The sequence below is a fragment of the Lissotriton vulgaris genome, chromosome 1_1, assembly GCF_964263255.1.
Source record: "Lissotriton vulgaris chromosome 1_1, aLisVul1.2, whole genome shotgun sequence".
In the NCBI taxonomy this organism is placed as follows: domain Eukaryota; kingdom Metazoa; phylum Chordata; class Amphibia; order Caudata; family Salamandridae; genus Lissotriton; species Lissotriton vulgaris.
The window spans coordinates 933,958,291-933,986,121 of NC_141685.1; the positions used below are offsets into that span (position 1 = coordinate 933,958,291).

General features: G+C 49.3%; 1 protein-coding gene across 1 annotated transcript in view; it reads right to left on the reverse strand.

Moving 5' to 3' along the window:
* The window catches only part of LOC147748206 (uncharacterized), a 42,127-nt gene extending 18,442 nt beyond the window's left edge, over positions 1-23,685 (reverse strand). Inside the window, exons 1-3 of the mRNA XM_086927493.1 lie at positions 23,565-23,685; positions 22,967-23,026; positions 20,868-21,792 (exon numbers count right to left, since the gene is read on the reverse strand). Coding sequence (XP_086783619.1) covers positions 20,868-21,792; positions 22,967-23,026; positions 23,565-23,685 — 1,106 coding nt within the window. The remainder of the gene's footprint in view (positions 1-20,867; positions 21,793-22,966; positions 23,027-23,564) is intronic.
* Between the last annotated feature and the right edge of the window lie 4,146 nt (positions 23,686-27,831).

Genomic DNA, 27,831 nt, shown 5'->3' on the forward strand with positions numbered 1-27,831 from the left:
TGCATGGATGTGAAAGAGTCTAGAGTGTTTGTTCTTTTAGTGCGTATTTGCGCGAGTAAAAGGCTGAAAGGTGCAGATGAATGAATGAGACAGAAGTTAAGACAGGGGGCGATAAGGTAAGGCAGGGTGGGTATGCTTGCAAGATGCACGTCTAAATGTTGTCAACGTGTGCGTTTTTCCGTGGATGAATGGAAAAGAGATATAGTCTGAGGGCTGTTAGTGACTGTCGTGCGTGTGGACGTGATTGATTGGGATAGGATAAGCAAGAGACACGAACATGGTCCAAATGATTTGAAAATGGCAGTTAATATGAACCATTAATTTTAATGCTAAACACATTTTTAAGATATTGCGAAGTGGTGTGAGATACGTGTCCTAAATGAGTGACCAGCGGAGTAGTAAAAAAAGTGTGTGCAATCGTGTGACGCTTAGGTGGTATGTCATGTTGAGCATACAGACAGCTAGAGGGAGTCTATAGTGCCCTTGAAAAATACCATTAGTTCACAAAGCGTTTCCGGAAGACAGATAATTCTATGACAACATTAACATGCACATGTACTCACCTAAATTATTGTTTGTTCAAGATCACAAGTGGTACAGAATGATTTGAAAACAGTCTGTGTTGTATCTGTAAAAGAAAAAGTATAATTTAGTCACATGTATTACCTCCGTCTTTGATGCTCAGTAGAGTACGATTGATCGATTTTGGGTGAGGTCAATGAAATAAATTTGTTGGTTAACATTATTGTGGATCTGGCAATGTAGTTATAGGAACCATAAAAAGGAGGGTAAGATCGAATAATAGAGTATTCATGAGCTGAAGTGACCGAAGTAAAGCAGAAAATTAATGTTAAGAGTGTGCTGTTAAAGGGAACGAAAAGAGTGAACGATGAAAAAATATATGTTTAGAAAGTGGAGAGATACAGGGGAGAATGTGTAGAGGTAGCAAGCTTGAAGATGAGAGGAGAAAGAGATAACGAAATGTAGAGACGAACAAGTAAGTGAAAGATGTAAAGAAAAGTCAAGTGTAGTACGAAAAAAACTACAAATGCACTTACATTCCAAAGTTGTCGCGTAGTGTCTTTGAATCTGTAGTCTTCGTAGCAAATACAGCGTCGTTCCGTCGGTCACTGTTGTCTTTCTGGACACGAAAAAGGCTATGGCTCACAATGAGCCTTTCGTGATCTTAAATAGGCAGAAGTGGAGAAGTTTGCCGGTAAGGTGTTTGGAAGTGGACAAAGGATGAAAGGTACATCCCCTTCCCTTGGCCCCAGGAGATGTCTCCAGAGATAATGTGTGTAAGTCCCAAGTGTGAAAATTTGAATGTGTATGTAGATGTAGGTTCGATTGTGGCGCCACTAGCGACTTTCGTGTCTCCTTGACGCAACACTTGTTAATGTACGTGTCTTCCCGCACGCAGCAAGGAAGAAGCCTTCAGAAATAACGTAAATCCGACTAAAGCTTATATTTATCCATATCTTTTTTTTAAAAAACAATGTATAAAGCAATGAAGGGTGTAAAAGGTACGTGGGGATAAAGCTAATGTAAAAATATCGCGCCGTTAGAGTCCTAAATGTGACGTTAAAAATTCGAGCTCATTATTTCACAATAAATGCTAGTGAAGTAAAAGAGCCCTTGCAACACTAAGATGTCAAAGATATTGTAACTGTCTAATCTATCCATCAGTTGTGTGTGATACAAAAGGATTTATAGTGTTTGTGTGTCTGCATGTGCTAAGCATATACTGAGGGCTGGTGTTCTGTGTAGATTGTTAGTAACTGCACAAAAAGTTGCAGACTGAGGCCTGTGTGCACTGACAGTGAGGGCTGTGTGGACTGAATGATGGTTGTGTGCACTGTGAGTTATGTCTGTGTGCAGATAGTGTCTGCAGTACGAACGGATAGCGTACTGTATGCAGTGTGTTTGAAGGATGTGTGCATTGTTAGTGAGGCCTGTGTGCAGTGTGAGTGACGCCTGTGTGCAGGTGGATTTAGAGTTGAAAAAAGTAGCAGACTGAGGCCTGTGTGCACTGACAGTGAGGTCTGTGTGGACTGAGTGATGGTTGTGTGCACTGTACGTTATGTCTGTGTGCAGATAGTGTTTGCAGTACGCACTGATAGCGTACTGTATGCAGTGTGTTTGAAGGATGTGTGCATTGTTAGTGAGGCCTGTCTGGAGTGTGAGTGACGCTTGTGTGCAGGTTGATTTACAGTTGTGTGCACTGAGTGAGTGCTGGGTGCACTGTAAGTTCTGTCTGTGTGCAGTAAGTGTGTGCAGTACGCACTGATAGCGTACTGTATGCAGTGTGTTTGAAGTCTGTGTAAAGTGTTAGTGAGGGCTGTGTGCAGTTTGAGTGAGGCCTGTGTGCAGCGTGAGTAAGTGCTGTGAGCAGTGACTGAGAGGTGCTTGCACTGAGTAACGCACTTGCTTACAGTTTTCTTTTGATGGAAATGCGTTACTGATATGTTTAGAATTAGTGTGCCCTGTGTGTTTGCAAAAGGAGTGAGCTGCGGAGTCCGAAAGCTAGTGTGTGCAGGCATGGCCTTATTGTATGTACAAAGCATAGGCACTTTCGTTTCGTATTTGCAGGCCAAATCCTTCAAGAGATGTGGCAAAGTGGTATGAGCTCCCTGTGCCTAATGAGTGAGTAGCCGAATAGGATCACGATTGTGTACATGCATGTCACTAATGTGTGTTGATAAGTAGTGTACATTTAGTGTGATGTGTGGCCAAGTTGTGTATTGTTTGTCAAACATTGTCAATTCCGATGACACAGACTTTTATATATGTGTCGCAGTGTTGTGATCTGTGCGTGCATTAGGAGGGAGCAGCAGAATTGGCTCAATATACTGTGTGGATAAAAGGTAGTGACGAAGGGTGTGCTATTTAAGAACACGTACAGCTGTAGTTAGTATATAGTATTGAAGATGCATGTTATAAATAATTTCTTTGTCGTCAAATGCGTCACTTAAATGTTTGAAAGTGTTGTGAGTTCTATGTAAAAAGAAAGGATGGAAGAGCGTAGTAGGAAGGATGGCCTATGGAGTCATGGGACAAATGTGTCTAAAATCCCGTGTAATATTTTCTGTTAATTTTCACTCTAAATAATTTTCAAGATGTGGCGAAGTGGTGTGATCTGCCTGTACAAACTGAGTGAGCAGCAGTGTTGGTTTTCGAGTGTGTGCATTTATGTGACGAATGTGTGTTGTGAATGAGACTGAAGTTAAGACAGGGTGGGATAAGGTAAGGAAGGGTGGGTATGCTTGCAAGATGCACGTGTAAATGTTGTGAACGTGTGCGTGTTTCCGTGGATGAATGGCAAAGAGATAGAGTCTGAGGGCTGTGTGTTACTGTCGTGCGTGTGGACGGGCCTGATTGGGATAGAATAAGCAAGAGCCACGACCAGAAAGCTGATTTTGGTGGACTGTTTGTGCATGTTGCCTTGCGTGCTGAATGGAAGTAAGAGATGATTTGGTGTAATTGTTTCAGCAATTGAAAGACAGGGTGTTATGCTTAAAAGGACCAAAATAACTGCACGCCTAAATAGGAAAGGCAGAAACGTGTAGATGAATGAATGAGACAGAAGGCAGGGGGGGTTTACTTGCAAGATGCACGTTTAAATGTGGTCAACGTGTACGTATTTCCGTGCGTCAATGGAAAAGAGAGAAAGTCTGATAGCTGGTTGTTGTGCATGTTTGCGGGCGTGATTGGGATAGGATAACAAAGAGAGACGAACAGAGACGTTTTTCGTGTATGTGTTCCAGCAATTGAAAGACAGGCAAATTATTTGATTTTATGGATTTCTGAGGCCGGTTCCAATGCACCTGCTGCACGAACGGAAAGCGTGTCTCTGAAAGAGTGTGTGCAAGGGAGAGTGGAGACACATGGTGAGCTGTGCTTAGTGCGTTGTCGGTGACAGCACAAGTCACCACAAAAAACAGAAGTGTTTTTTGTAATCCTACAAAATTTTTGTAGGCTCATACTGAATGTTTTACTTTGTCCGCACACGTAAAATGTCGTCTCATGATCGTCGTTTTGTTGTGGGTGAATGGCCTAAGCAGGCCCTTAGGGATGTTGCTATGCATGTTTTGTGTGTAACTTTGCACTATGAAACGTAACTATAAATGAACAACAATAAGACCATTGTACGTGCATGTAATCGAATGTGTAAAAGAACGTGCCGCTTGACACATTGTTTCTAAAGTTGCTTCCCTTGCTTTATGGTTTGCCGGAAAAAAAAGGCGCCTTTCGGTCTCTTTACTTAACATTTGCATTTCCCCGCGGATGGCCGACAACAGATTACAATCTTTACGACTGTGATGAAAGCAATTCAGTCTCCTGGGGTGGTTAGGCCCCAGACGTTTGACTCTGGCCCCCTCCCCACCTTACAGAGGGGAAAAGAAAGAAGAAAAAAAAAGTTGTCGTGCATGAAAGTGAAAGAGTCTAGAGTGTTTGTTCTTTTAGTGCGTATTTGCGCGAGTAAAAGGCCGAAAGGTGCAGCTGAATGAATAAGACTGAAGTTAAGACAGGGGGGGATAAGCTAAGGCAGGGTGGGTATGCTTGCAAGATGCACGTGTAAATGTTGTCAACGTGTGCATGTTTCCGTGGATGAATGGAAAAGAGATAGAGTGTGAGGGCTGTGTGTTACTGTCGTGCGTGTGGACGGGCCTGATTGGGATAGAATAAGCAAGAGCCACGACCAGAAAGCTGATTTTGGTGGACTGTTTGTGCATGTTGCCTTGCGTGGTGAATGGAACAGAGAGATGTTTTGGTGTAATTGTTTCAGCAATTGAAAGACAGGGTGTTATGCTTAAAAGGAAAAAAAAAGTGCACGTCTGAATAGGAAAGGCAGAAACGTGTAGATGAATGAATGAGACACAAGGAAGGGGGTGTTTGTTTGCAAGATGCACGTGTAAATGTGGTCAACGTGTACGTGTTTCTGTGCGTGAATGGAAAAGAGAAAGTCTGTGGTCTGTTTGTGCGTGTTGGCGGGCGTGATTGGGATAGGATAACAAAGAGACACGAACAGAGATGTTTTTTTCGTGTATGTGTCCCAGCCATTGAAATAGTGGGAAATTATTTGATAGTATGGATTGCTGAGGCCGGTGTCACTGCACCTGCTGCACGAACGGAAAGCGTGTCTCTGAAAGAGTGTGTGCAAGGGAGAGGGGAGAGGCATGGTGAGCTGTGCTTGGTGTTTACTCAGAAGGACCCTGTAGGGCGTTGTAGGTGACAGCCCAAGTCACCACAAGATATATATTCAAAAGAAATGCGCGTCCGCCATTATTTACTGTTAAAAGAAAGACAAAGATGTGTCAGAAACGTGCTGGAGGTAGAGGTGGGGTTAGGAAGAGACAGTAGCAGGGGGATTTTGGTAACAAGATGCACGTGTAAATGTCGATGCTACAGACTTTTATATATGTGTCGGCGTGTTGTGATCTGTGCGTGCATTAGGAGGGAGCTGCAGAATTGGATCAATATACTGTGTGGATAAAAGGTAGTGACGAAGGGTGTGCTATTTAAGAACACATACAGCTGTAGTTAGTATATAGTATTGAAGACGCATGTTAGAAATATTTTTTTATTGTCGGAAAATGCGTCACTTAAAAGTTTGAAAGTGTTGTGAGTTCTATGTAAAAAGAAAGGATGGAAGAGCGTAGTAGGAAGGATAGGCTATGGAGTCTTTGGACAAATGTGTCTACAATCCCCTGTAATATTTTCTGTTAATTCCCACTATAAACAATTTTCAAGATGTGTCGAAGTGGTGTGATCTGCCTGTAGAAAGTGAGTGAGCAGCAGTGTTGGTTTTCGAGTGTGTGCATTTATGTGACGAATGTGTGTTGTGAATGAGACTGAAGTTAAGACAGGGGGGGATAAGGTAAGACAGGCTGGGTATGCTTGCAAGATGCACGTCTAAAAGTTGTGAACGTGTGAGTGTTTTTCTGTGGATGAATGGAAAAGAGATGGAGTCTGAGTGCTGTTTGTGACTGTCGTGCGTGTGGACGGGCCTGATTGGGATAGAATAAGCAAGAGCCACGAACAGAAAGCTAATTTTGGTGGACTGTTTGTGCATGTTGCCTTGCGTGCTGAATGGAACTGCGAGATGATTTGCTGTAATTGTTTCAGCAATTGAAAGACAGGGTGTTATACTTAAAAGGCAAAAAAAAGTGCACGTCTGAATAGGAAAGGCAGAAACGTGTAGATGAATGAATGAGACAGAAAGCAGGGGGGTTGGGACGTGGAAAGGCAAGGAGTGGGGTATGGCAGAGATGTAAACAAACAAACAAGATGCGCGGCCGCCATTATTTTTACTGGGAGGTGCTGGTGTGGCAGGAGTGCTGATACGGCAAGGCTATGTTGGCGGGGAGAAAGAGGGGAGGTGCTGGTGTGGGAGGGGGGAGTTGCTGGTGTGGGAGGAGTGCTGATACGGCAAGGCAGTGTTGGCGGGGAGAGAGAGGGGAGGTGCTGGTGTTTGAGGGGGGAGTTGCTGGTGTGGGAGGAGTGCTGCTAGGGCAAGGCTGTGTTGGCGCGGAGAGAGAGGGGAGGTGCTGGTGTGGGAGGGGGGAGTTGCTGGTGTGGGAGGAGTGCTGCTAGGGCAAGGCTGTGTTGGCGGGGAGAGAGAGGGGAGGTGCTGTTGTGGGAGGGGGGAGTTGCCGGTGTGGGAGGAGTGCTGCTAGGGCAAGGCTGTGTTTGCGGGGAGAGAGATGGGAGGTGCTGGTGTGGGAGGGGGGAGTTGCTGGTGTGGGAGGAGTGCTGCTAGGGGAGGAGAAGCCCTGGACGTGAATGCTCGTGCATGTTTGATCACGTGATTCACGTGAACTGCAAGAAAACCGCGGCTGAAAGCCCTTTGGTTTGAAGAGAAAATAGCCGACTTGAATTCTCCCCATTTCCCATTCCTGCGGAATGGTAAAGGCGAGACCTAAAAAGCGGCCTCTGAGCTTATTTTCTTTTCAAGCATTAGGACCGAGGTGATGATCCGTCATGGTGGGGTAAAGGTAAAAGATGCAGAGGAGATGGACTGCAGTTATCATTAGTGCAGCAGGTGTAGTTGCATGGGTGTCAACGAGTGTGAGGGTTTCACAACCTCCCAATTATGGGGAGCAGTTTGTTTGGGATGCAATCAGCTTTTGTTTGATGCATTTGCTGTTTTATAAGTCTCTTATTTAGTGCAGTTCATAAGCTATAGAAAAAGTATTCCTGATATCCTCTCATAGCCTCGCTCCCTGCACGCAGCCATGTCCCTCCCACTCCCCAATGCTTGCCATAAAGTTTTGGAGGGGGGCTCGACCTCAAAACATTTTGCTTAGGGGGGCTCAGAGTAAAAAAGTTTGAAGACCTCTGCCTTAAGCTGTGCATCCGCACTTATATGTAGCTCCAACAAAGTAATAATGAAAACAACGGCTCTTTTTAGAGCCACACTATAACCCAACAGTGAATCTTAATTATTTTTTAACATACATACTCTATTTTAAAAAATCCCGGATTTGCGAACCAGTCGCAAATTTGGAAAACAAAAGCACAAATTCAATGTACTACAACACAATACACTTTTCAAATGTAACTTTTAGTTTACATTTTTTATATTATTTCTAGCTCGATCAAATTTAATGTAATTATTAATGTCAATCTCACTCGCTCTAAAAAAAAAGTTCACAAATGCGACACTACCTTCTGAATTATATACGATTACATTTTTTATTGAATATGGATCCGCGAATCCACTGCGACGTTACACGGGGGGCCATGCTCAGAGCCGCAATAGGGTTACCACTCATATCAAGAGAGAAAAAATACAAAAAATGCCGCCCCAGTTCCATTGCCCAATATAGGCCCTGGGGACCCCATCCCCCGCGGCCCAGTCATTCTAAAAATATATATTTTAAAAAGGAAGAGGGGCTGCTTGGCCACCCTTACCAGGCTATATTTGGCCCTGGGGACCCCAACCTCCAGGGCTTTACCCAATCATTTTTTGAAAATAAATAATTATAGGAGGGCTGCGAAGCCCCCCTACCTGGGACATTTTCGGCCCCGGGGACCCCATCCTCCTGGCATGGCCATGATGTTGGAGACCGCGGGGGGAGCCACAATGCCTCGGCGGTCCCTGCCGGCTACCCACCTCCTGCGGGAGCCGCATTGCTTTTGGACAAAGGGAGCTGCTAACATGCTGCTCCCTTTGCCCAAAAGCAATGCTGCTTCGCTTCATGGAAGCGAGAGCAGTTTTCCTGCTCTTGCTTCCAGGAAGCAAAGCAGTGTTTGCTATGGGATGGTGGGAGCAGTGCTCCCACCATGCCATAGCAAACTGCAATGTCCCAGGGGTGGGAGCTCAGGACATTGCTGGAGCCCGCCCTGGGGATGGGTGTGCCCAGGTCCATAGAGGGCCCCCTCCCATCATTTGAGTAGCCCCCATCCCATCATAATAGTAGCCCCCCTCCCATCATGTGAGTTGTGGTAGTGGTCCTCGGGCCGGGGGGCAGCAACAGACCCCCGCTCTTAATTGGTGTATGCCCTGGGGAGGTGGTAGTGCCCGGGGCAGTGTGGGTGGCTCGAGCACCCACACACTTCATTTTTTTAAACAATTCCCAGGGAGGTGGAGGTCCCCGGCGCTTGGGGTCCCACGTGGCTCCCTGCATATCATTAGCAGAGCCCCGAGGGTCCCCGCATTATGATTAAACATTGCCCCTGAAACCAGGCCCACCCAGGGGCTTCTGGAAAACGTTCACAAATGCAACACTACATTTTTTTTGTTTTCAGTGGGAACAGCAGACCCTACCTGACTCCAGCTGAAATTTTTTTTTACTGCTTCTTTGGCACTCCGTGTCCCTGTAGGACCCCCTGAACAGGCCTAGGGGTGAGAGTGGTTTTACCCTGCCCCCTTTTCTTGTTTTTCACCTTTTTTCTTGTGCCTCGGTTCAACCGAGTCACAAGATGGCTGCCAACACTTCCTGGTTGGAACTATTCGCAGCCAATCACAGTCAAGCTCGAGATCGGGAAGGTTTGCGGATCCACTGCGATCACCAGATATTAATATTTCTAACTATATGAATTTCTCAGGAACTACTGAATGGATTTACACCATTTTACACCACAAAAAAGAGTGCACTCTGGACCAAGAGTGACCTTTCTGGTAAATTTGGTGTAATTACGTTCAGCAGTTAGGGCTGTAGCTGCGACAAACATTTCCTATGGAAATTAACATGGAGAAAACGTATTTTGGGACCCCCAATTTTTCTCGGCCACCAATTGACGCATTCCCCTGAAACTTCTAAGACAGGAGCTGACCGGAGTACCCCATTAGTTTTTAAAATTTCGCAAAGATTCGTCAAACAGCGCCAAAGATATTGGCAAATCAAAAAAAATGCTTTTCCTATGGAAACTAGGTCCTAACTATACCTACCTACTGGTGGCCGCCAGTGGGTAGTTATTATAAATAAAAATATATTATATATATATATATATATATATATATATATATATATATATATATATATATATATATATATATATACGTATACAGAAACCTCCTCCGTAGAAAGAAGATAGAGGACACAGCGGGGACCGTTAGGGAAGTGCTTTAATGACTGCTAGCATTCAGGCATAATGCATTTCGGCTCGCGCCTTCTTCAGACACCCTTTGCTGCACAGGAAAACTCCTCTTCCCCTCCTAGATATCCTGTAGTCCTCCCAATGTGGGGAGGTCAGCTGACTCCTGCTGATTAGTTGCAGCTGCAGTTCGACGTCGGTGAACCACAGCTCCCATGATGCACTATTCAGGTGAGCGGAGCCTTGCAGTAGTTCTGGAGTAGCTGCTGAAATACTTGGTAAAGGAGGGGGGCCTTTGATGGCACGGAGAGAATCTGTAATGAACGTCCAGCACCCCCTCGGGACCCCAAACACTCCAGCCTCAACATCAAAGAGCTCACTACGGGCCGTGAAACTGGGGTACAGTGATCCCGTTTCCCTTGTGCAGTCACGGGCTGTTCCTGACAGCGGCCACTTAGGGCCCGATGTAGGTAAACGGGATTTTCCGATTTCAAAATACCGAGGCGGGCCGAATCGGTATTCTGAAATCGGAAAACGAGATGTAGGAAATAAATACCGACTGAAGACCGATTCGGTCGGCATCGGTAATGAGATTCGGTACGTTCCGATTCAGCTCGGTCCGAATCGGAAAGTACCGAATCGGCCAACAACGAATCGGAAAATACCGAATCGGCTACCACCGAATCGGATATTTCCGATTCGGCGAATACCGATTCGGTAAATGCCGAATCGGTAAAAACCGATTCGGCAATCATAGACCCATGGCGAAAAAGCCCATAGGAATGCATTGCATGACCCGATTCGGCTTTTACCGATTCGGATAATACCGATTCGGATTTTACCGAATCGGATTTTACCGAATCGGATTTTACCGATTCGGATTTTACCGAATCGGTAAAACCAGACTCGGCAATAGGCGATTCAGCCAATGAGGTGGCTCCCCCTCCCCCACCCAAACAGGGAGTGGCAACCCTGGCAGGTGCAGCCAATTAAGAAGTTTCTAGAAGTTTCTGGAAAGCCTGCCTGAGCCCAACACACAGTTAGCAGCAGTGGGAGAAGGAGGTTGCAGACTGAGCAGGAGCAGGAGCAAGAGATTATGGCAGATCAGGCAGGAAGCCAGAAGTCCTCCCAAAAGAGGAAGCCCAAATTCACCACCACAGAACTACAGGTGCTGGTTGAGGAGGTGGTGAGGGTGCACCGCCAGCTCTTTGGCAAGCTGTCCCTCAACGTGCCAGACAGCACCAAGAGGCGATTGTGGGCAGAGATCGCCCAGAAGGTAAATGCTGCTGGAGTCACCCCCAGGTCCATTGAGGAACTCAAGAAAAGGTTCTATGACCTCCGCAGCCTCACCAAGAGGAAGCTGGCCGACCTCCAAAGGCAGGCAGGACTCACCGGAGGAGGCAAGAACCCGGCGCCACCCCTCACCGAGCTGGAGGAAATTGTCTCCAGCACCATCGAGAGGGAGAGCATTGTAGGGATCGGGACCCTGGACAGCACAGCGATGGCCACAGCTACAGGTAAGAAGCATGCGCATCATGACACACCCTACCAGACACCTCCCCATTATACACAATGCATAGGCAAACACCAGCACTGTACTGTCACCAACATACAAGAGACAAGCATCATGGTACATGTAGTCAGCAGGAGTTAGCCAAATATGTCAGTGCAGAATCACAAGACAGGAAACAGTGTGACACGGTGTAAGGAGATGCAAGGACATGTGGAATGCCATAATTGTACTGACTGTAATACATCGGCACTCAGTTTACAAATGCTTCTTTGTACCTAGGGGCACCATCAGGCGGCACCACTGTGGCAGCAGAGGGAGCTACGACTTCACATACTGCAGTGGCAGGGCCGAGCACCAGCCAGCCTGGCCAGGAGGAGGAGGAAGAGGATGAGGAAGGAGACACCCCAGGGCTTGGAATGGAGGGAGTCCTGGTGATTGATTTCCAGGCAGTGCACTCCCCAGTACTGCCCAGCTCACCCCCCTTGGAATTTTCCCCATCCAACTCCCCAACACGGCAGACCATTCCGCCGACAACATCTCCTGCCACAACCGTGGCCTTGCCACCCGTCCTACCTGTCCTGGGAGCAGGGGCTCCGGGACCGGCCAGCACCACACCACCACCAGTGGCACCCCAGCCCACTCAGCAGGCCGGAGGCAGCAGTGCCAGACGCCGTGCCACCACCACCACCACCACCACCACCACTGCTGCACCAGCACGGGAGGGCAGTGTGTTCCTGGGCCTGGAGGGCCAGATGGTGAAAATCCAGCGCCAACAGGCCAGATCCACCATGGCCTGCCAACGCCAGCTCCTGCAGCACAACCTGCAGATGGGGGAGTTGGTGAAGGGGTTCCAGGCTGTTGTGGACAGCAACAAGGAGGTGGCAGCAGGGTTGGGCAGGCTGACCACTGCCATCACCCACTCCTCTGCCAGGCAGGAGGAGCATGAGGTTGCGCGCAGGAGGGATGCCCGGGTGCTCAACCGGGCCATGGCCCGCCTTGCAGCGGCGACTGCACAGCTGTGCCAGCGTAGCGCAAATCAGGAGTCGGTGCAGAGTCAGCATACTGCAGAGCTGACCAGGGGGATGGCCAAGATCACCACGGCCATGGAGGCCATGTTAATATCGAACGCCGCCTCCAATCCTGCCCTGGACCTGGGTGATGCTGGTGACAGCAGCAGCCGCAGCAGCCCGGCCAGCGCTGCATCAGAGCCAAGGAGGAGCACCAGGCGCTCCGCTGATGCTGCTGGCCATTCGGAGGGGGCCGAGGGACACCCCAGTGGGTCTGGAAAGCGGGCCAAAAAATAGGCTGGCAAGGGGGGGTGATCATACCAGAAGCCTGGACTTTATTTGTTTTGACAGACTCCATTTTTTTATGCACTTCAGTGATGTAACTGTGGTGCATCACTATTAAAAAGTTTATTTTCCAACCAACATTTAGCTGTCTTTGCATCTGTACTCAGTCAGAAATAGTTCTCAGTGATCTCCTCACGTCTGTATCTGCCATCACATGGCGTACACGCCCCAGCTGGCTGTGTCAGTGGCACAGCTTCGTCGTCGTCATAGTCCTCGTAGTCAGACAACTCCACCTCAGTGCCCTTCTTGACCGCAAGGTTGTGTAACATTGCACATACAGCTATGATCTTGCAGCAGGTGATGGGGGTATACTGCCTTGCACCTCCACTCTTGTGCAGGCATCTGAATCTACTTTTCCAGATGCCAAAGGTCCGTTCAACAACATTCCTGGTGCGTATGTGGGCACGGTTATACCTCCTTTGGCTGGGTGTGGAGGGGTTGAGGTAGGGGGTGAGTATGAATGAGCGGAGGGCATATGCACTGTCGCCTGGAAGAGAAAGGGGTCACATTAGACACATGCATACATGTATTACACCTACCTACTATGTGTTATGGGGGTCTGATGATGTGGCTCACCTAGGAGGTATCCTTCTCCAAAATCGCCAGCCATCAGCCGTGCATATATGCCGCTCTGTTGGAATATATAGGAGTCATGGGTACTCCCTGGAAATTTTGCTACCAGGTCTGTGATGGTGCACTTGGCATTGCAGATCACCTGCACGTTGATGGTGTGTGTCGATTTCCGATTGCGGTATATGTATTCGGTGTCCGCTGGTGGGCAAATCGGAATATGCGTGCCATCTATGCAACCGATGACTTGGGGAAAGTGTGCCATCTGGTAGAAGTCCGCTTTGGTTTGTAGCAGTTCTGCGTGGGTTGCAGGGAATGAGATGTATTGGTCCATCCTGTCTATCATGGCGTCAAGGAATATGTGGAAGAACCTTGACAGGCTGCTCTGGCTCACCCCTCCTGCTGCTGCTGCTCCACTTTGATAGCTGCCAGACGCTACCAGGTGTAGGCTGCATAGCACCTGGACGTGCGCAGGGATGGCGTGTGCCCTTGGGGTGTGGTGGTCCAAGTATGGCTTAAGGTCCCTGATGAGCTCAAGTATGGTGTCAGAGTCCAGCCTGTATCTCTGTAGGATCTCAGCCTCAGTGAGCATGAACAGGGTTATCCTCTGTCTGTAGACCTGTTCATTTCTTAGCCATTCCCTCAGTCCTTCCTGCTGTAGCCGTAGCCGCCTCGCAATGACATAGAAAGCTGCCATCCTGCAAGTTGCAATGCATTTTGGGACTGTTTATATGGGTTGGAGTTGGTTACCACCTGATTGCAATCCATGGTAAATACCGAGTGAATTCTACCGATTTTGAGCCGATTTCGGTGTTTCTGTGCCTCCCTACATCTCCCCAACTGTCGGAATCGGGGAATTTCCCGATCGGAGATTTATACGAATCGGCATGTTTTCCGAATCGGATCATGTCCGAATCGGTATTTTTTCCGATTCGGTAGTGGGACCGAATCGGTGATTTTCCGAATCGGTGTCGCTAACGAATCGGTAGTGGGACCGATTCGGTGATTTTCCGATTCGGTGTCGCTAACGAATCGGTAGTGGGACCGATTCGGTGATTTTCCGATTCGGTGTCGCTAACGAATCGGTAGTGGGACCGAATCGGTGATTTTCCGATTCGGTGTCACTAACGATTCGGTACATGGACCGATTCGGTCTTTGTAACCGAATCGGTGTTTTTCCGATTCGTTACATATCCGATTTTCGGTATGTACGTATCGGATTCTTTCACATTCGGTACACATTCCGAATCGGTTTTCTATCCGATTCGTTCTGTTTTTGGTCCCCTACATCTCGATGGCTGTTTACCGATCGGTAAGGGCCAAAAATCGGTATTTTCGGCCGATACCGATCGGTAAAGCCCTACCTACATCGGGCCCTTAGTCAGATCTGATCCTGGGGCGGTCCTGCGCAATCCGATCCCTCGGAAAAACAAAACAGCGATGCCAATAGTTCGCAGGACACTTTCAGGAGCGGGTCCTCTGAACGTGTTACTGGCCAACACGTTAAACATGCACAGAAACCTCCTCCGTAGAAAGAAGATAGAGGACACAGCGGGGTGTATACGTATATATATATAAAACTCTCTCACATCACCCGGGCACTCGAACACGCCACAGGTGCCTCCGTAGAGAGTGTATGGTTCCGCCTCTGTTCCACAACAACTACACAAATTTTCGGAGCACTCTCTGGAGTATTAGTATCATTTATTGATGCAAATGCATTTCGGCATAGGCCTTCTTCAGTGCAAAATATTCATTCTGGAGTTAAGCACAGCTTGCGGTCTTTAAATGTCCCAGCGTGTTTTCCATTGGTGGGGCTGACACATATCTAAGGGCGGCTTTTCCAATGTAGAAAGTGTTTGCAGCAAACATAAATGGCATCAATGTCCCACAATACATTCAGTTCATCAAATTCAATACTCTCCCAAAATTGATATGTTGTAAATATAACCATTTCCTTTTGCCAATCTTGCTTTTCCACCTCTACAGTCACTTCCTTTAATTTTTTCAGACTTGATCGCTGTGCTCGTCTCCCTCGCCTGCTGCTTGTTTGTATCCACGGCATTCCCGCAGGTGTCCCTCACATGGCTGGGCACCTCAGATATATATATATATATATATATATATATATATATATATATATCACTCTCTCTCTCTCTGGCCATTCAAACACCTAGCTATAATTCTCAAGAACCCTTTTTCTAGGCATTAAAACTGGCCACAAGACCACAGACACCATCCCAAATCCCAAGATCCCAACAGGATTAGATCTCTCATGCCCTCATCTTTCGACAGTGCAAGCTGCTGTGCAACATGGCTTCCAGGGAAAAAAGGCCTATAACCGGCCCACGCTGGTCGCTCCTAGCAATTTTTTGTATTTTTATTTTAAGCCGTATTCCACAACAGCTTCCACTACTGTGCAACATGTAAATGTAAATGTACATTTATATAGGGTTTGGGTGGAGACAACACACATGAGCATGGGAAGAGGGCAGGGGGTGTGTAAAAAACAATGGAAGGTGGCGAAACACAGGTGGGATGAAGGTGAGTAACTTTTGGACATGCTCTCAATAAGAGTGGATGTCCAAAAGTATTACAAGTGTACCTGCAGGACTATGCAGCCAGTGGAAGGATACTGCCCACAGGAAGCTGTACTTGGTCTGTGCTCAACGGCATGGACAAGGAGAGAAGCCCCAGGGGAAAGAAGAGGCGAGGAGGAGGTGCTGACCATTGGTAAGTAAAGAAACACGAGTAACATGGGAGCCAACCAATAGTAAGTAGAGGTAACCAATGGGCGGCTCTAAGCTCGTTTTATGCTAAGCATATATTTATTTGTTTTAACAGGAACGTTCGCAAACAGCGCATGCTTACTGTAAGTGACACCTGAAAATGAATGTGTCCTTGAGTAATAATGTAACTAGTGCTCTTCTAAAGACTCCAATACCTTCAGGTCAATTGCAAGCTATATAAATCTGCAAAAAAAACAGTCAAGAATGAACTTTTGTACAGTACACTAATTGCTTCTAAATTCTATATCGACTACCTGAGGTCATCATGCGACCGTAACATTTAGGGTGTCTTCGCCCGTGTAGGTCCAGCTGGGGCCTGCGTCACAGCAGCCCTCCCCCTGCCCCTCCCACAAGGCACCCCGTTTATGCCATACCCCCGGCGGATAATAAATATAATACTAGAGCCTGCCTGTCTCGTGCTCGAATTCCTCAGCACAATGCACGTTATACATACTGCTGTCTTTTTGTAATGTGTTATTCTTCATCTATGGCTTTAATTAACTAAGGCAGGAAATAAATATATAGCAAATATATATGAAATGGCATATAGAACGATGGATTTTGTGTCTCCTTCCCTCATTTTAGCTCCCTGCACCAATCGCACAGAATACACAGCGAATTTCCAAAGAAAGCAGTTAGGGCTGCCCGCAAATGGACTTCAGGCTGAATGAGAAATTCAGGTGCAGAAAAACCCTGCATCAGCTGGGCGTAAATTCAAAAATACGAGCAACTGGCGGGTGAAATGAGTCGGGGCACTCTCTACAAGCATAGTGTGATAGATGTGGCTGTTCATTTTTAGATTGAATGGCAGTGCCTGGCAGGTGTAAACTACAAGCTCAGAAAATATATATTATGTTACTGCATCCGTGTTCAGAAACCATATAATATGATTAAAACAAACTCGTGACTGCTTGATTTCCCAGCTGTTGCCACCAGAGTTCAGGCCTCAAACTCCCAGTTCCATGTGCTTTTCTGACCGATGGGAATTTTTCTGAGCATTTTAGTCCGGATTGCCTGCCAGTTTTCAGCACGATAAAATCCTAATGTCGCGTGAGAAAAACAAAGTGCTGGAAATTGGCAGGCAGTCAGGATTAAAGTAGTCCCCGAGGTCCATGTCCTGGGAAAGAGCTAAACACAAGAAGAGGCATGACACATGCATGTCATGGACAAATGGGGACAAAGGTTGTGAGCGTGACGATGGCCCGAGCAAATGTTAAGCCCACAAATTGAACACAACACGTCTCTTCGAGACAGTGCACATGGTCAGCGACTGGCTGCCGCCCCCCCCCCCATCTGACCACCAACACCTGACACATGAGCATGATACCTGGTTATCTTTGGAAGGCGGGAGGTCGCGGGACCTCCCGGCCGTATTTATTAAGATATGAAATTAAAAGGTTTTTAATTGCATGATCAACAATTTATACAAAAATCAGCAGGACATTAGATACAATATTGTCAACAAGTTTGAGAGGCTAACCTTAACAGAAACTCTAATACAGATTGTTTCCTAACCGAAGCTAACATCCTCATCTTGATTTTTGTATACTACATTTCTGGCCATATGGCAAGGTCGCTAACCGGTGTCAGGTCCTACTAGCTGCGCCTTACCTAGTGATGTGCGCATGCGCAGCCGGTCCTGGTAATTACCCGGTCTACGCCGTGAACTCCATTTACCCACTAAAGGAGGGCCCTTACTCTGCGCCATCCGGTGACGTCATAAGTATGCGCGCGCGGGGTGGCTACCAGCCTAAGGAAAGCGTGACTACTCCAACCCGCGCCCCTTTGAAGCACCAGTTACCTTGCCCCTGGAGTTCGTGGAGTGGCCAATGGCCCCTCCCCCTGGACGGGAACCTCCCATGGATGATGCCCACCCCCTCAGACCTTAAAATAGCTGCTCACCGGTCATGACCTTACCGCATGCCCCAAACCTAATAAATACGACGACCTAGGAGAAAAATTCTAATGACAACTACTCTAGCTAACACATCAAAACATCAATTTAAAGCTACAAAGGGAAAAAAGTCCTAAGCACAATTGCAAATCATAACATGTTTCATCACAGTTCACTAAAAGGGGAAAAAATTCCTAAAGAAAGCATCATCAGCATAATATACAAACCAAACACAGATCACTTATGCATATCAAGGATCTCAACAAGCACCTACAGATTACGCTTAAACTAGACTAAGACAACATCAATCATTTAGTTTCAGGGATGGTGGGTGGGAAAAAACAAGAAGCCCCGAGCGCGGGGCACAACACGCTGTGGAGGAGCGTCCAGGGAGAAGAGGGTCTCCTGGGCGCTCCCCGCTTCTTTATCCCCAAGGGGCTGGGTGGGGGTGGCTACGCCCCCACCCAGCCCCTCCCGGCACGCCCGCCCCTGACCCGGACATCCTACCATGGTATCCGGGTCAGGGAGGGCACCAGCCAATCGGTGGTGGGGCGCGCCCAGGAGGGCACGCCCCACCACCGAGGGGCACTAAGGGAGGGGGCGATCGCCGCGCCGCCATGCGGGCGGGGGGGCCAAGCGCCCCCCCTTTCACATGGTCAGCGACTGGCTGCCGCCCCCCCCCCATCTGACCACCAACACCTGACACATGAGCATGATACCTGGTTATCTTTGGAAGGCGGGAGGTCGCGGGACCTCCCGGCCGTATTTATTAAGATATGAAATTAAAAGGTTTTTAATTGCATGATCAACAATTTATACAAAAATCAGCAGGACATTAGATACAATATTGTCAACAAGTTTGAGAGGCTAACCTTAACAGAAACTCTAATACAGATTGTTTCCTAACCGAAGCTAACATCCTCATCTTGATTTTTGTATACTACATTTCTGGCCATATGGCAAGGTCGCTAACCGTTGTCAGGTCCTACTAGCTGCGCCTTACCTAGTGATGTGCGCATGCGCAGCCGGTCCTGGTAATTACCCGGTCTACGCTGTGAACTCCATTTACCCACTAAAGGAGGGCCCTTACTCTGCGCCATCCGGTGACGTCATAAGTATGCGCGCGCGGGGTGGCTACCAGCCTAAGGAAAGCGTGACTACTCCAACCCGCGCCCCTTTGAAGCACCAGTTACCTTGCCCCTGGAGTTCTTGGAGTGGCCAATGGCCCCTCCCCCTGGACAGGAACCTCCCATGGATGATGCCCGCCCCCTCAGACCTTAAAATAGCTGCTCACCGGTCATGACCTTACCGCCACAGGCCAGCATTGTTAACCGACGATCTGGCCTCCCCCTACCTAGACCCAAATCAGCAATCTTGTTTAGCAAAACCCTCCAACCAGGCCCAGAGATTGTTAGACCACAAAACATTCCCCGCCTCAGTCAAGTGTACTCCATCCCCTAGGTAATACTGTTCGCCCCAGATACACCCATATGGAATTGTCTGCAACCGGGGGGCCCGAAATAGTTTGTCCAATTGTGTGTTGATCCTCTTTACCGAGTGATTCAACGCCCTAACCGAGTCCCCCCCTCGCCACTGCCACCGAGGGATAAGTTGCGACCATACTACCGTGCAACCCGGGCAAGTCCTGGCCACCCACCCCGCAGTGGAGATGATCTCCTCAATAAGGATGCGTCTCCCCAATTTGGCCAAATCATTCTCCCCCAGGTGAAGTATCACCACTGACGGGGGGGCGGGCTGTTGAGCTAAGAGTCCCTGGAAGAAGTTCCTGAACTGGGTGAGACATAGACCCCCTCTCCCGAAGAATGAAATGTCAAACCCCTTTTGCGCTGCCCTTTTTCTACGGTCTCCTGAAAGAAAAACACATTGAGCACGCCTCACATACGAGTGACCCACGATCCAAACCATTTTCTTGTGTTGATCCCGATGCTTGTTCCATGATGGCGTAGATCGTTGATGCCCGGTGGAGAGTTCCTCCCCTGCGTCACAGGTTTGAGAAACTGCAAAAAACCAGAAACAAACCGGGTGTGAGCACCATCCTGTCACAACCTGTCAATTCGCACATATCGTTTATAACATTCAGAGGACCATCTCCCAATTTCCTTCACATTTTTTACCGGGAGGCCCCTTGCCACTGCCTCAGTTGCTGCCCCAATCCTAAACGAGTGAGTGCCATATTCCTTGGGGTCTAGACCTGCCTGTCTGATCGTCAGCTCCAAGACCCTTCTAAACTGGTACCTGGTCAAGGGCGTACCGTCGGCGTGACACAGCAGTGCACCTCCCGCCGTGCCCCCTCGCTGTCTATGGAAAATCTCCACATGAGCAACTGGGCAGCAAGGATTGGCACGGGCTCGGTGGAGCACTATGGTGTGACCCCGTGATTCCTGGTCGGTTTTGGATTTCTGAATTGTCACCCACATGGTATCCTCCCTGATCTGTACACAGGCCCCTTGTAGGCCGCCCTGCTGATCATGTTTGGACGCTGCTACCAACTCACCAATTCTCAGAGCCCCATAGAAAGCCAGGGAAAATGCAGCTTTGAACAAAAGTACCTCCCACTCCGAGCTACAGACATTGTGCAGTGCCACCAATAGAGATGTCAGCCGTGCTAGCCCAATGGGCCTTCTTTTATCAGCAGGGTGACCCTGTAAACGGCGCCAACCCCTCAAGGCCTTGCGTACCATAAAGGTGTTAGTGGGATCTCGCATGCCCTTAGCTTGCGCAAAGAAGGAGACCGCCGCCCTATGCCTGCTCGCAGCCACTACGGAGCGACCCTCCCTGTGCATCCCTTCTAAATAGGCCGCAAAGCTGTCCTCCTGTGCCCACCTAACCTCCCATTCCTGCCCCAAGAAAGTACGGTAAGACAAAAACGCCCCTTCGTAAGCTGTCTTGATCCTGGGGGCTAAGCTAGCAACCACGAGGTCCTGTAATCTGGGGCACCAATCTGCCAAAGTACTGCCGGGAAGTGAGCCGGAGAGGGGTCTGCTGCAGGAAGATGTTCCCTGAAAACCTGCATTTTAAAGCGAGAGAGGGAGTCAGCTGCATTATTGAGAATGCCAGGGACATGTTTGGCTTTGAAGACCACATTCATTTTCAAGCATTGCAACACAATCTCCTTTATCAGTCGCAATATGAAAGGACAGCGCGCCCCCTGTTGGTTTATGCACTCCACCACGGTCATGTTATCTGACCAGAACACCACTGATTGATTACATAGGTGTTCGGGCCAGACCTTCAATGCCACCCAGATTGGGAATAGTTCGAGGAAGCCAATATTGGTGGTCAAACCCCATGCTCTCCATTCTTCCGGCCATCGTTGGGCGACCCACCTGTTCCCCAGGATGGCGCCAAAGCCCACACTACCAGCCGCGTCTGTCCATAAACCCAACTCTGCTGATGTGGTGGGAGGACCGGGCCACACTACCCTGCCATTGAAATCATCCAGGAACGCCATCCATATGAGCATATCCTGGCGAACCTCAGATGACAACCTCGTGCGATGATGTTTCTCCCGTAGTCCCTTCATTGCCTGGGCAATGGAGCGTGAGAACGGGCGTGCCATAGGGATAACCCGCAGAGCGAAGTTCAATTGCCCCACCACCTCCTGTAATTGTTGCAAGGAAACCTTGTGTTTGCATAGGCATTGTCGCAGCGCTGCTCTAAACCTGGACACTTTGTCCTGGGGCAACCTGAAGCATCCTTCCACTGAGTCAATTTCGATACCGAGAAATTCCAAGCAGGTGGATGGCCCAAACGTCTTCCCCGGCGCTAGCGGGACCCCAAAAGCCCGCATGAGCACGCAAAATTCCTGCAGTGCCCAGGCACACTCCTGAGAGCCCGCCGCACCTAAGAAGAGAAAATCATCCAGGTAATGCATGACCTGCTGGTGGCCCGTCGCCTGTCTCATGACCCATTCTAGAAAGGAGCTAAACGTCTCGAAATATGCACATGATATGGAACAGCCCATGGGCATGCATTTATCCATGTAAAACTTGTCTTCAAAAGTGAAACCTAGGAGATGATGATCAGCTGGGTGGACTGGGAGGAGGCGGAAAGCAGATTCTATGTCTGACTTTGCCATCAGGGCCCCTGGGCCCAGGGCACGCAACAGGTCCACTGCCTGGTCAAATGAGGCATATTTTACACTACAAATCCCTTCATCAATCGCATCATTCAAAGACGCTCCTCTGGGCGCCGACAGGTTGTGGATCAGTCTAAACTGGCCCTTCTCTTTTTTGGGAACTACTCCTAGTGGTGAACAAACAAAATTGGGGACGGGCACCCTCACAAATGGGCCAGATATCCTGTCCAGAGACAGTTCTTTGCTAATTTTTGCCGCCACCACTGTAGGGTTGAGTTTCACTGACAATTGATTCTTGCAATGGGCGCTACCTGTGTACCCCCCTGCCGGGATCCTAAAGCCTTGTGAGAAACCTTCCTGAAGTAATGTGGCTGCTGCGTGGTCCGGATATCTATTTAACCATGGGATCATTGCCAAAACATCTACAGGCGTGGGGGTACCCAACTTGTTTAAACTACACTGGCTTTCCTCTTCCCCTCTGACCATGGTTGCCCTGCTTGGACCTGCAGGATGCTTCTGGGTGTGAGGGGTGACCACAGGCCCCGCATGCATGTTTGAATCTACAGGTGCCCGGGGCCCTTGTGCAGGTGCGCCTATTAAAATCCCAGCACACCCCTTTTTTCTCTGACCTGCCGCCCCTATTCCTACCCGGGACCTCACCCGCTTGGGGTGGCCGAAAGGGCTGTTGAGGTCTGGCGGAAAAAACCTTGACTGCACTAGTGGACTGATGGGGGGGCGAGCTCTCAGAGAATTGCTGATGCCATGACATAGAGTCAACCTTGTCCCATGTCAGTGATGGATTAAATTCCAAGGCTTTCCTGAAATTGACATCATACCCTTTCCACGCATCCCCAGAGTACTGTTCACTCCACCCCACAATCCTGCTCTGATAGCACGCTAATGGCGCCTGCACATTGGGGGGTCGTTCAGCCTTGATAGCTGTGAACACTGCAAAAGCCCTGATCCAGTTAAGCAGAGTTTCTTCCACCCTAAACCTAGAACACTGTGCCCTCCATTCACTTGGATGCATCCACTCCTTTAGCGTCTTGGCATGCTCCATTTCCCTATTATCAAGCAGTAATGAATAAATGTACACATATTTATCGGCCCAAATCATCTCCTTCACAGTCTGTGACACATGTTGTGCTAAATTCTCACTCCTGGAGGGTATAGAACCATCTCCCAAGAGAGGCAACGCCACCTCCTTACCATTCCCAGGCACCTGGGCCGGCTGCCCACCATCTCCGTTCGGTTGGGCGGGACTGGAACCTGCGAGGGAAGAAGATGAAGGCACCGCAGTACTGTCAGTTACTGCTGCAGTTTTAATCTTATCAACCAATTTTGCCGCTTCTGCGGCATAATCTGATGAAGCCGGTAACACCCCCCCCTTTTGCAACCACGGCATCAATGCCGTTATCTGAGATACCAGTTCAGGGGGAATTGAGTCTAAATTGCCTGCTGGGACTGCCGGCGCCACCGGGGGCATAACCAGTGGCAGAGGTGCAGGAAGTATGGGCGCTGCCGGTGGCGGCAAACCCGTAAGTGGAATGGGCACCGCGGGTGAAGGGGCAGGCCCGGCAGGGGGGGGCACCTGCGGATTGACAGGGGCTGGCACTGCAGGAACAGGAATATTTGGCGTAGGTGCCAGAGGAGCTGGAGCCGCAGGAACAGGTATAATAGGTACCGGAACCAACGGCTCCGGGGGGGGGAGTGGCATTGTACCTGGGCTTCTTGGCCCTAGACCTCTTAGGCGGGGTAACAAAATCTCCCCTTGGCAAGGGGGCCGCCCTCTGGCGAACAGGCCTACCCGATGGGCCAGGAGCCTCATCAAACCTCTCATTAAAGCGGGCCTCTAATTCATCAATTTTCCCCAATCGCTTGTTAATGTTGCTCATTTCCTGCATGACTGTCTGCATCATAACTTCCATCCTGGACCCACCTTTACCACCCCTTGGCCCTGGCATGTTCAAAATTACCACGAACTGCCTACACTCCTAGTGATACAATTGAGCGTACTTGCGCTTTGTACCTTCACCAGATGGAGGATGTCCGGGGGGCTGTAAGCACCATGCAACGGCGGCCGCAACACCACCGGCTTATCCGGCTATGTCAGGGGTGAGTAAACCTAGTGTAGACCCACCCGGCGGCAACCAGGAGCGATGAAATGCTAGCCCCCCGTTCTCCTCTTACCGACCCGTCCAGCGTACTCGCTGCCGATGTTGTGTCCGCAACCGCGTCCTACGTCCACCTAATTGAGCTGATCAATTGACTGCAGCGATGATTTCTTTAATTGCCTGTAATAGAAAAAATTTTAGTCCCTGGAAGTATGAGGCTAAAGCAGTTGTTGAGACCAGCGCCTAAAGAGGGTTGCAATACCTGACCCCCCCAACACAACACTCTCCTGCCTGTATGTAGTTTAACAATTTAAACGAACACCCCAGGTTTCTGTTTCAAAAAGGAGAGAAAATTCAATTTACAAGACCCCAAAATTGTAGTCATAAATTCCAACAACACACTTTCTCCAGGTCTCCCATCCAAGTGCTGCCCTGGTCGACCCTGCTTCGCAACCTACCCAGTTCCCCTCCGTGTAAAGGTTAATTTAAATCGATCCGTTTAGCCAACAAAGGTTGTGGTGCTGAGCGCGTGAAAAAACAAAGAATGCATGCGGCGCTTTGCAGACCAAATGTCTATCACACATGAAATACACCTCCTGTGTAGGCGGAATATGTTCCTATCGTGGCCCGATCAAATATGCGACAATGAGACACAGCGCCCGTAAATCGGCTCCTTACTGTGTGCTGGCCGGATGACCCCCGATGCGGTGCCCACCCCCGCCAAATACCTCCAGCTCCACAGACTGCCTCGAGAAACCTGTGACCCGCTCTGCCGCAGACGCTCCGCTCGATTTAACTCGTGGCGCCGCTACAATCCAACTCTGCTCAGCGTCCCTGGAAACAGCTCCCGCATGTAAAGCCGCCGTTCCGCTCCTCAGTGTAATGTAGCCGCCGCTCCGCTCCTATCGAAGGCTGTAACATAAAACCAGACAATTAACAAATCGGCGGCCCTGGAACCAGCTCTCGCATGTGACGCCGCCAATCGGCTCCTCCGTGTAAAGCGTCGATCGAAAAGCTGTAATAAAAAACAAGAAAATTAGAAAAAACAAGAAGCCCCGAGCGCGGGGCACAACACGCTGTGGAGGAGCGTCCAGGGAGAAGAGGGTCTCCTGGGCGCTCCCCGCTTCTTTATCCCCAAGGGGCTGGGTGGGGGTGGATACCCATCTGACCACCAACACCTGACACATGAGCATGATACCTGGTTATCTTTAGAAGGCGGGAGGTCGCGGGACCTCCCGGCCGTATTTATTAAGATATGAAATTAAAAGGTTTTTAATTGCATGATCAACAATTTATACAAAAATCAGCAGGACATTAGATACAATATTGTCAACAAGTTTGAGAGGCTAACCTTAACAGAAACTCTAATACAGATTGTTTCCTAACCGAAGCTAACATCCTCATCTTGATTTTTGTATACTACATTTCTGGCCATATGGCAAGGTCGCTAACCGGTGTCAGGTCCTACTAGCTGCGCCTTACCTAGTGATGTGCGAATGCGCAGCCGGTCCTGGTAATTACCCGGTCTACGCCGTGAACTCCATTTACCCACTAAAGGAGGGCCCTTACTCTGCGCCATCCGGTGACGTCATAAGTATGCGCGCGCGGGGTGGCTACCAGCCTAAGGAAAGCGTGACTACTCCAACCCGCGCCCCTTTGAAGCACCAGTTACCTTGCCCCTGGAGTTCTTGGAGTGGCCAATGGCCCCTCCCCCTGGACGGGAACCTCCCATGGATGATGCCCGCCCCCTCAGAACTTAAAATAGCTGCTCACCGGTCATGACCTTACCGCCACAGGCCAGCATTGTTAACCGACGATCTGGCCTCCCCCTACCTAGACCCAAATCAGCAATCTTGTTTAGCAAAACCCTCCAACCAGGCCCAGAGATTGTTAGACCACAAAACATTCCCCGCCTCAGTCAAGTGTACTCCATCCCCTAGGTAATACTGTTCGCCCCAGATACACCCATGTGGAATTGTCTGCAACCGGGGGGCCCGAAATAGTTTGTCCAATTGTGTGTTGATCCTCTTTACCGAGTGATTCAACGCCCTAACCGAGTCCCCCCCTCGCCACTGCCACCGAGGGATAAGTTGCGACCATACTACCGTGCAACCCGGGCAAGTCCTGGCCACCCACCCCGCAGTGGAGATGATCTCCTCAATAAGGATGCGTCTCCCCAATTTGGCCAAATCATTCTCCCCCAGGTGAAGTATCACCACTGACGGGGGGGGCGGGCTGTTGAGCTAAGAGTCCCTGGAAGAAGTTCCTGAACTGGGTGAGACATAGACCCCCTCTCCCGAAGAATGAAATGTCAAACCCCTTTTGCGCTGCCCTTTTTCTACGGTCTCCTGAAAGAAAAACACATTGAGCACGCCTCACATACGAGTGACCCACGATCCAAACCATTTTCTTGTGTTGATCCCGATGCTTGTTCCATGATGGCGTAGATCGTTGATGCCCGGTGGAGAGTTCCTCCCCTGCGTCACAGGTTTGAGAAACTGCAAAAAAACAGAAACAAACCGGGTGTGAGCACCATCCTGTCACAACCTGTCAATTCGCACATATCGTTTATAACATTCAGAGGACCATCTCCCAATTTCCTTCACATTTTTTACCGGGAGGCCCCTTGCCACTGCCTCAGTTGCTGCCCCAATCCTAAACGAGTGAGTCCCATATTCCTTGGGGTCTAGACCTGCCTGTCTGATCGTCAGCTCCAAGACCCTTCTAAACTGGTACCTGGTCAAGGGCGTACCGTCGGCGTGACACAGCAGTGCACCTCCCGCCGTGCCCCCTCGCTGTCTATGGAAAATCTCCACATGAGCAACTGGGCAGCAAGGATTGGCACGGGCTCGGTGGAGCACTATGGTGTGACCCCGTGATTCCTGGTCGGTTTTGGATTTCTGAATTGTCACCCACATGGTATCCTCCCTGATCTGTACACAGGCCCCTTGTAGGCCGCCCTGCTGATCATGTTTGGACGCTGCTACCAACTCACCAATTCTCAGAGCCCCATAGAAAGCCAGGGAAAATGCAGCTTTGAACAAAAGTACCTCCCACTCCGAGCTACAGACATTGTGCAGTGCCACCAATAGAGATGTCAGCCGTGCTAGCCCAATGGGCCTTCTTTTATCAGCAGGGTGACCCTGTAAACGGCGCCAACCCCTCAAGGCCTTGCGTACCATAAAGGTGTTAGTGGGATCTCGCATGCCCTTAGCTTGCGCAAAGAAGGAGACCGCCGCCCTATGCCTGCTCGCAGCCGCTACGGAGCGACCCTCCCTGTGCATCCCTTCTAAATAGGCCGCAAAGCTGTCCTCCTGTGCCCACCTAACCTCCCATTCCTGCCCCAAGAAAGTACGGTAAGACAAAAACGCCCCTTCGTAAGCTGTCTTGATCCTGGGGGCTAAGCTAGCAACCACGAGGTCCTGTAATCTGGGGCACCAATCTGCCAAAGTACTGCCGGGAAGTGAGCCGGAGAGGGGTCTGCTGCAGGAAGATGTTCCCTGAAAACCTGCATTTTAAAGCGAGAGAGGGAGTCAGCTGCATTATTGAGAATGCCAGGGACATGTTTGGCTTTGAAGACCACATTCATTTTCAAGCATTGCAACACAATCTCCTTTATCAGTCGCAATATGAAAGGACAGCGCGCCCCCTGTTGGTTTATGCACTCCACCACGGTCATGTTATCTGACCAGAACACCACTGATTGATTACATAGGTGTTCGGGCCAGACCTTCAATGCCACCCAGATTGGGAATAGTTCGAGGAAGCCAATATTGGTGGTCAAACCCCATGCTCTCCATTCTTCCGGCCATCGTTGGGCGACCCACCTGTTCCCCAGGATGGCGCCAAAGCCCACACTACCAGCCGCGTCTGTCCATAAACCCAACTCTGCTGATGTGGTGGGAGGACCGGGCCACACTACCCTGCCATTGAAATCATCCAGGAACGCCATCCATATGA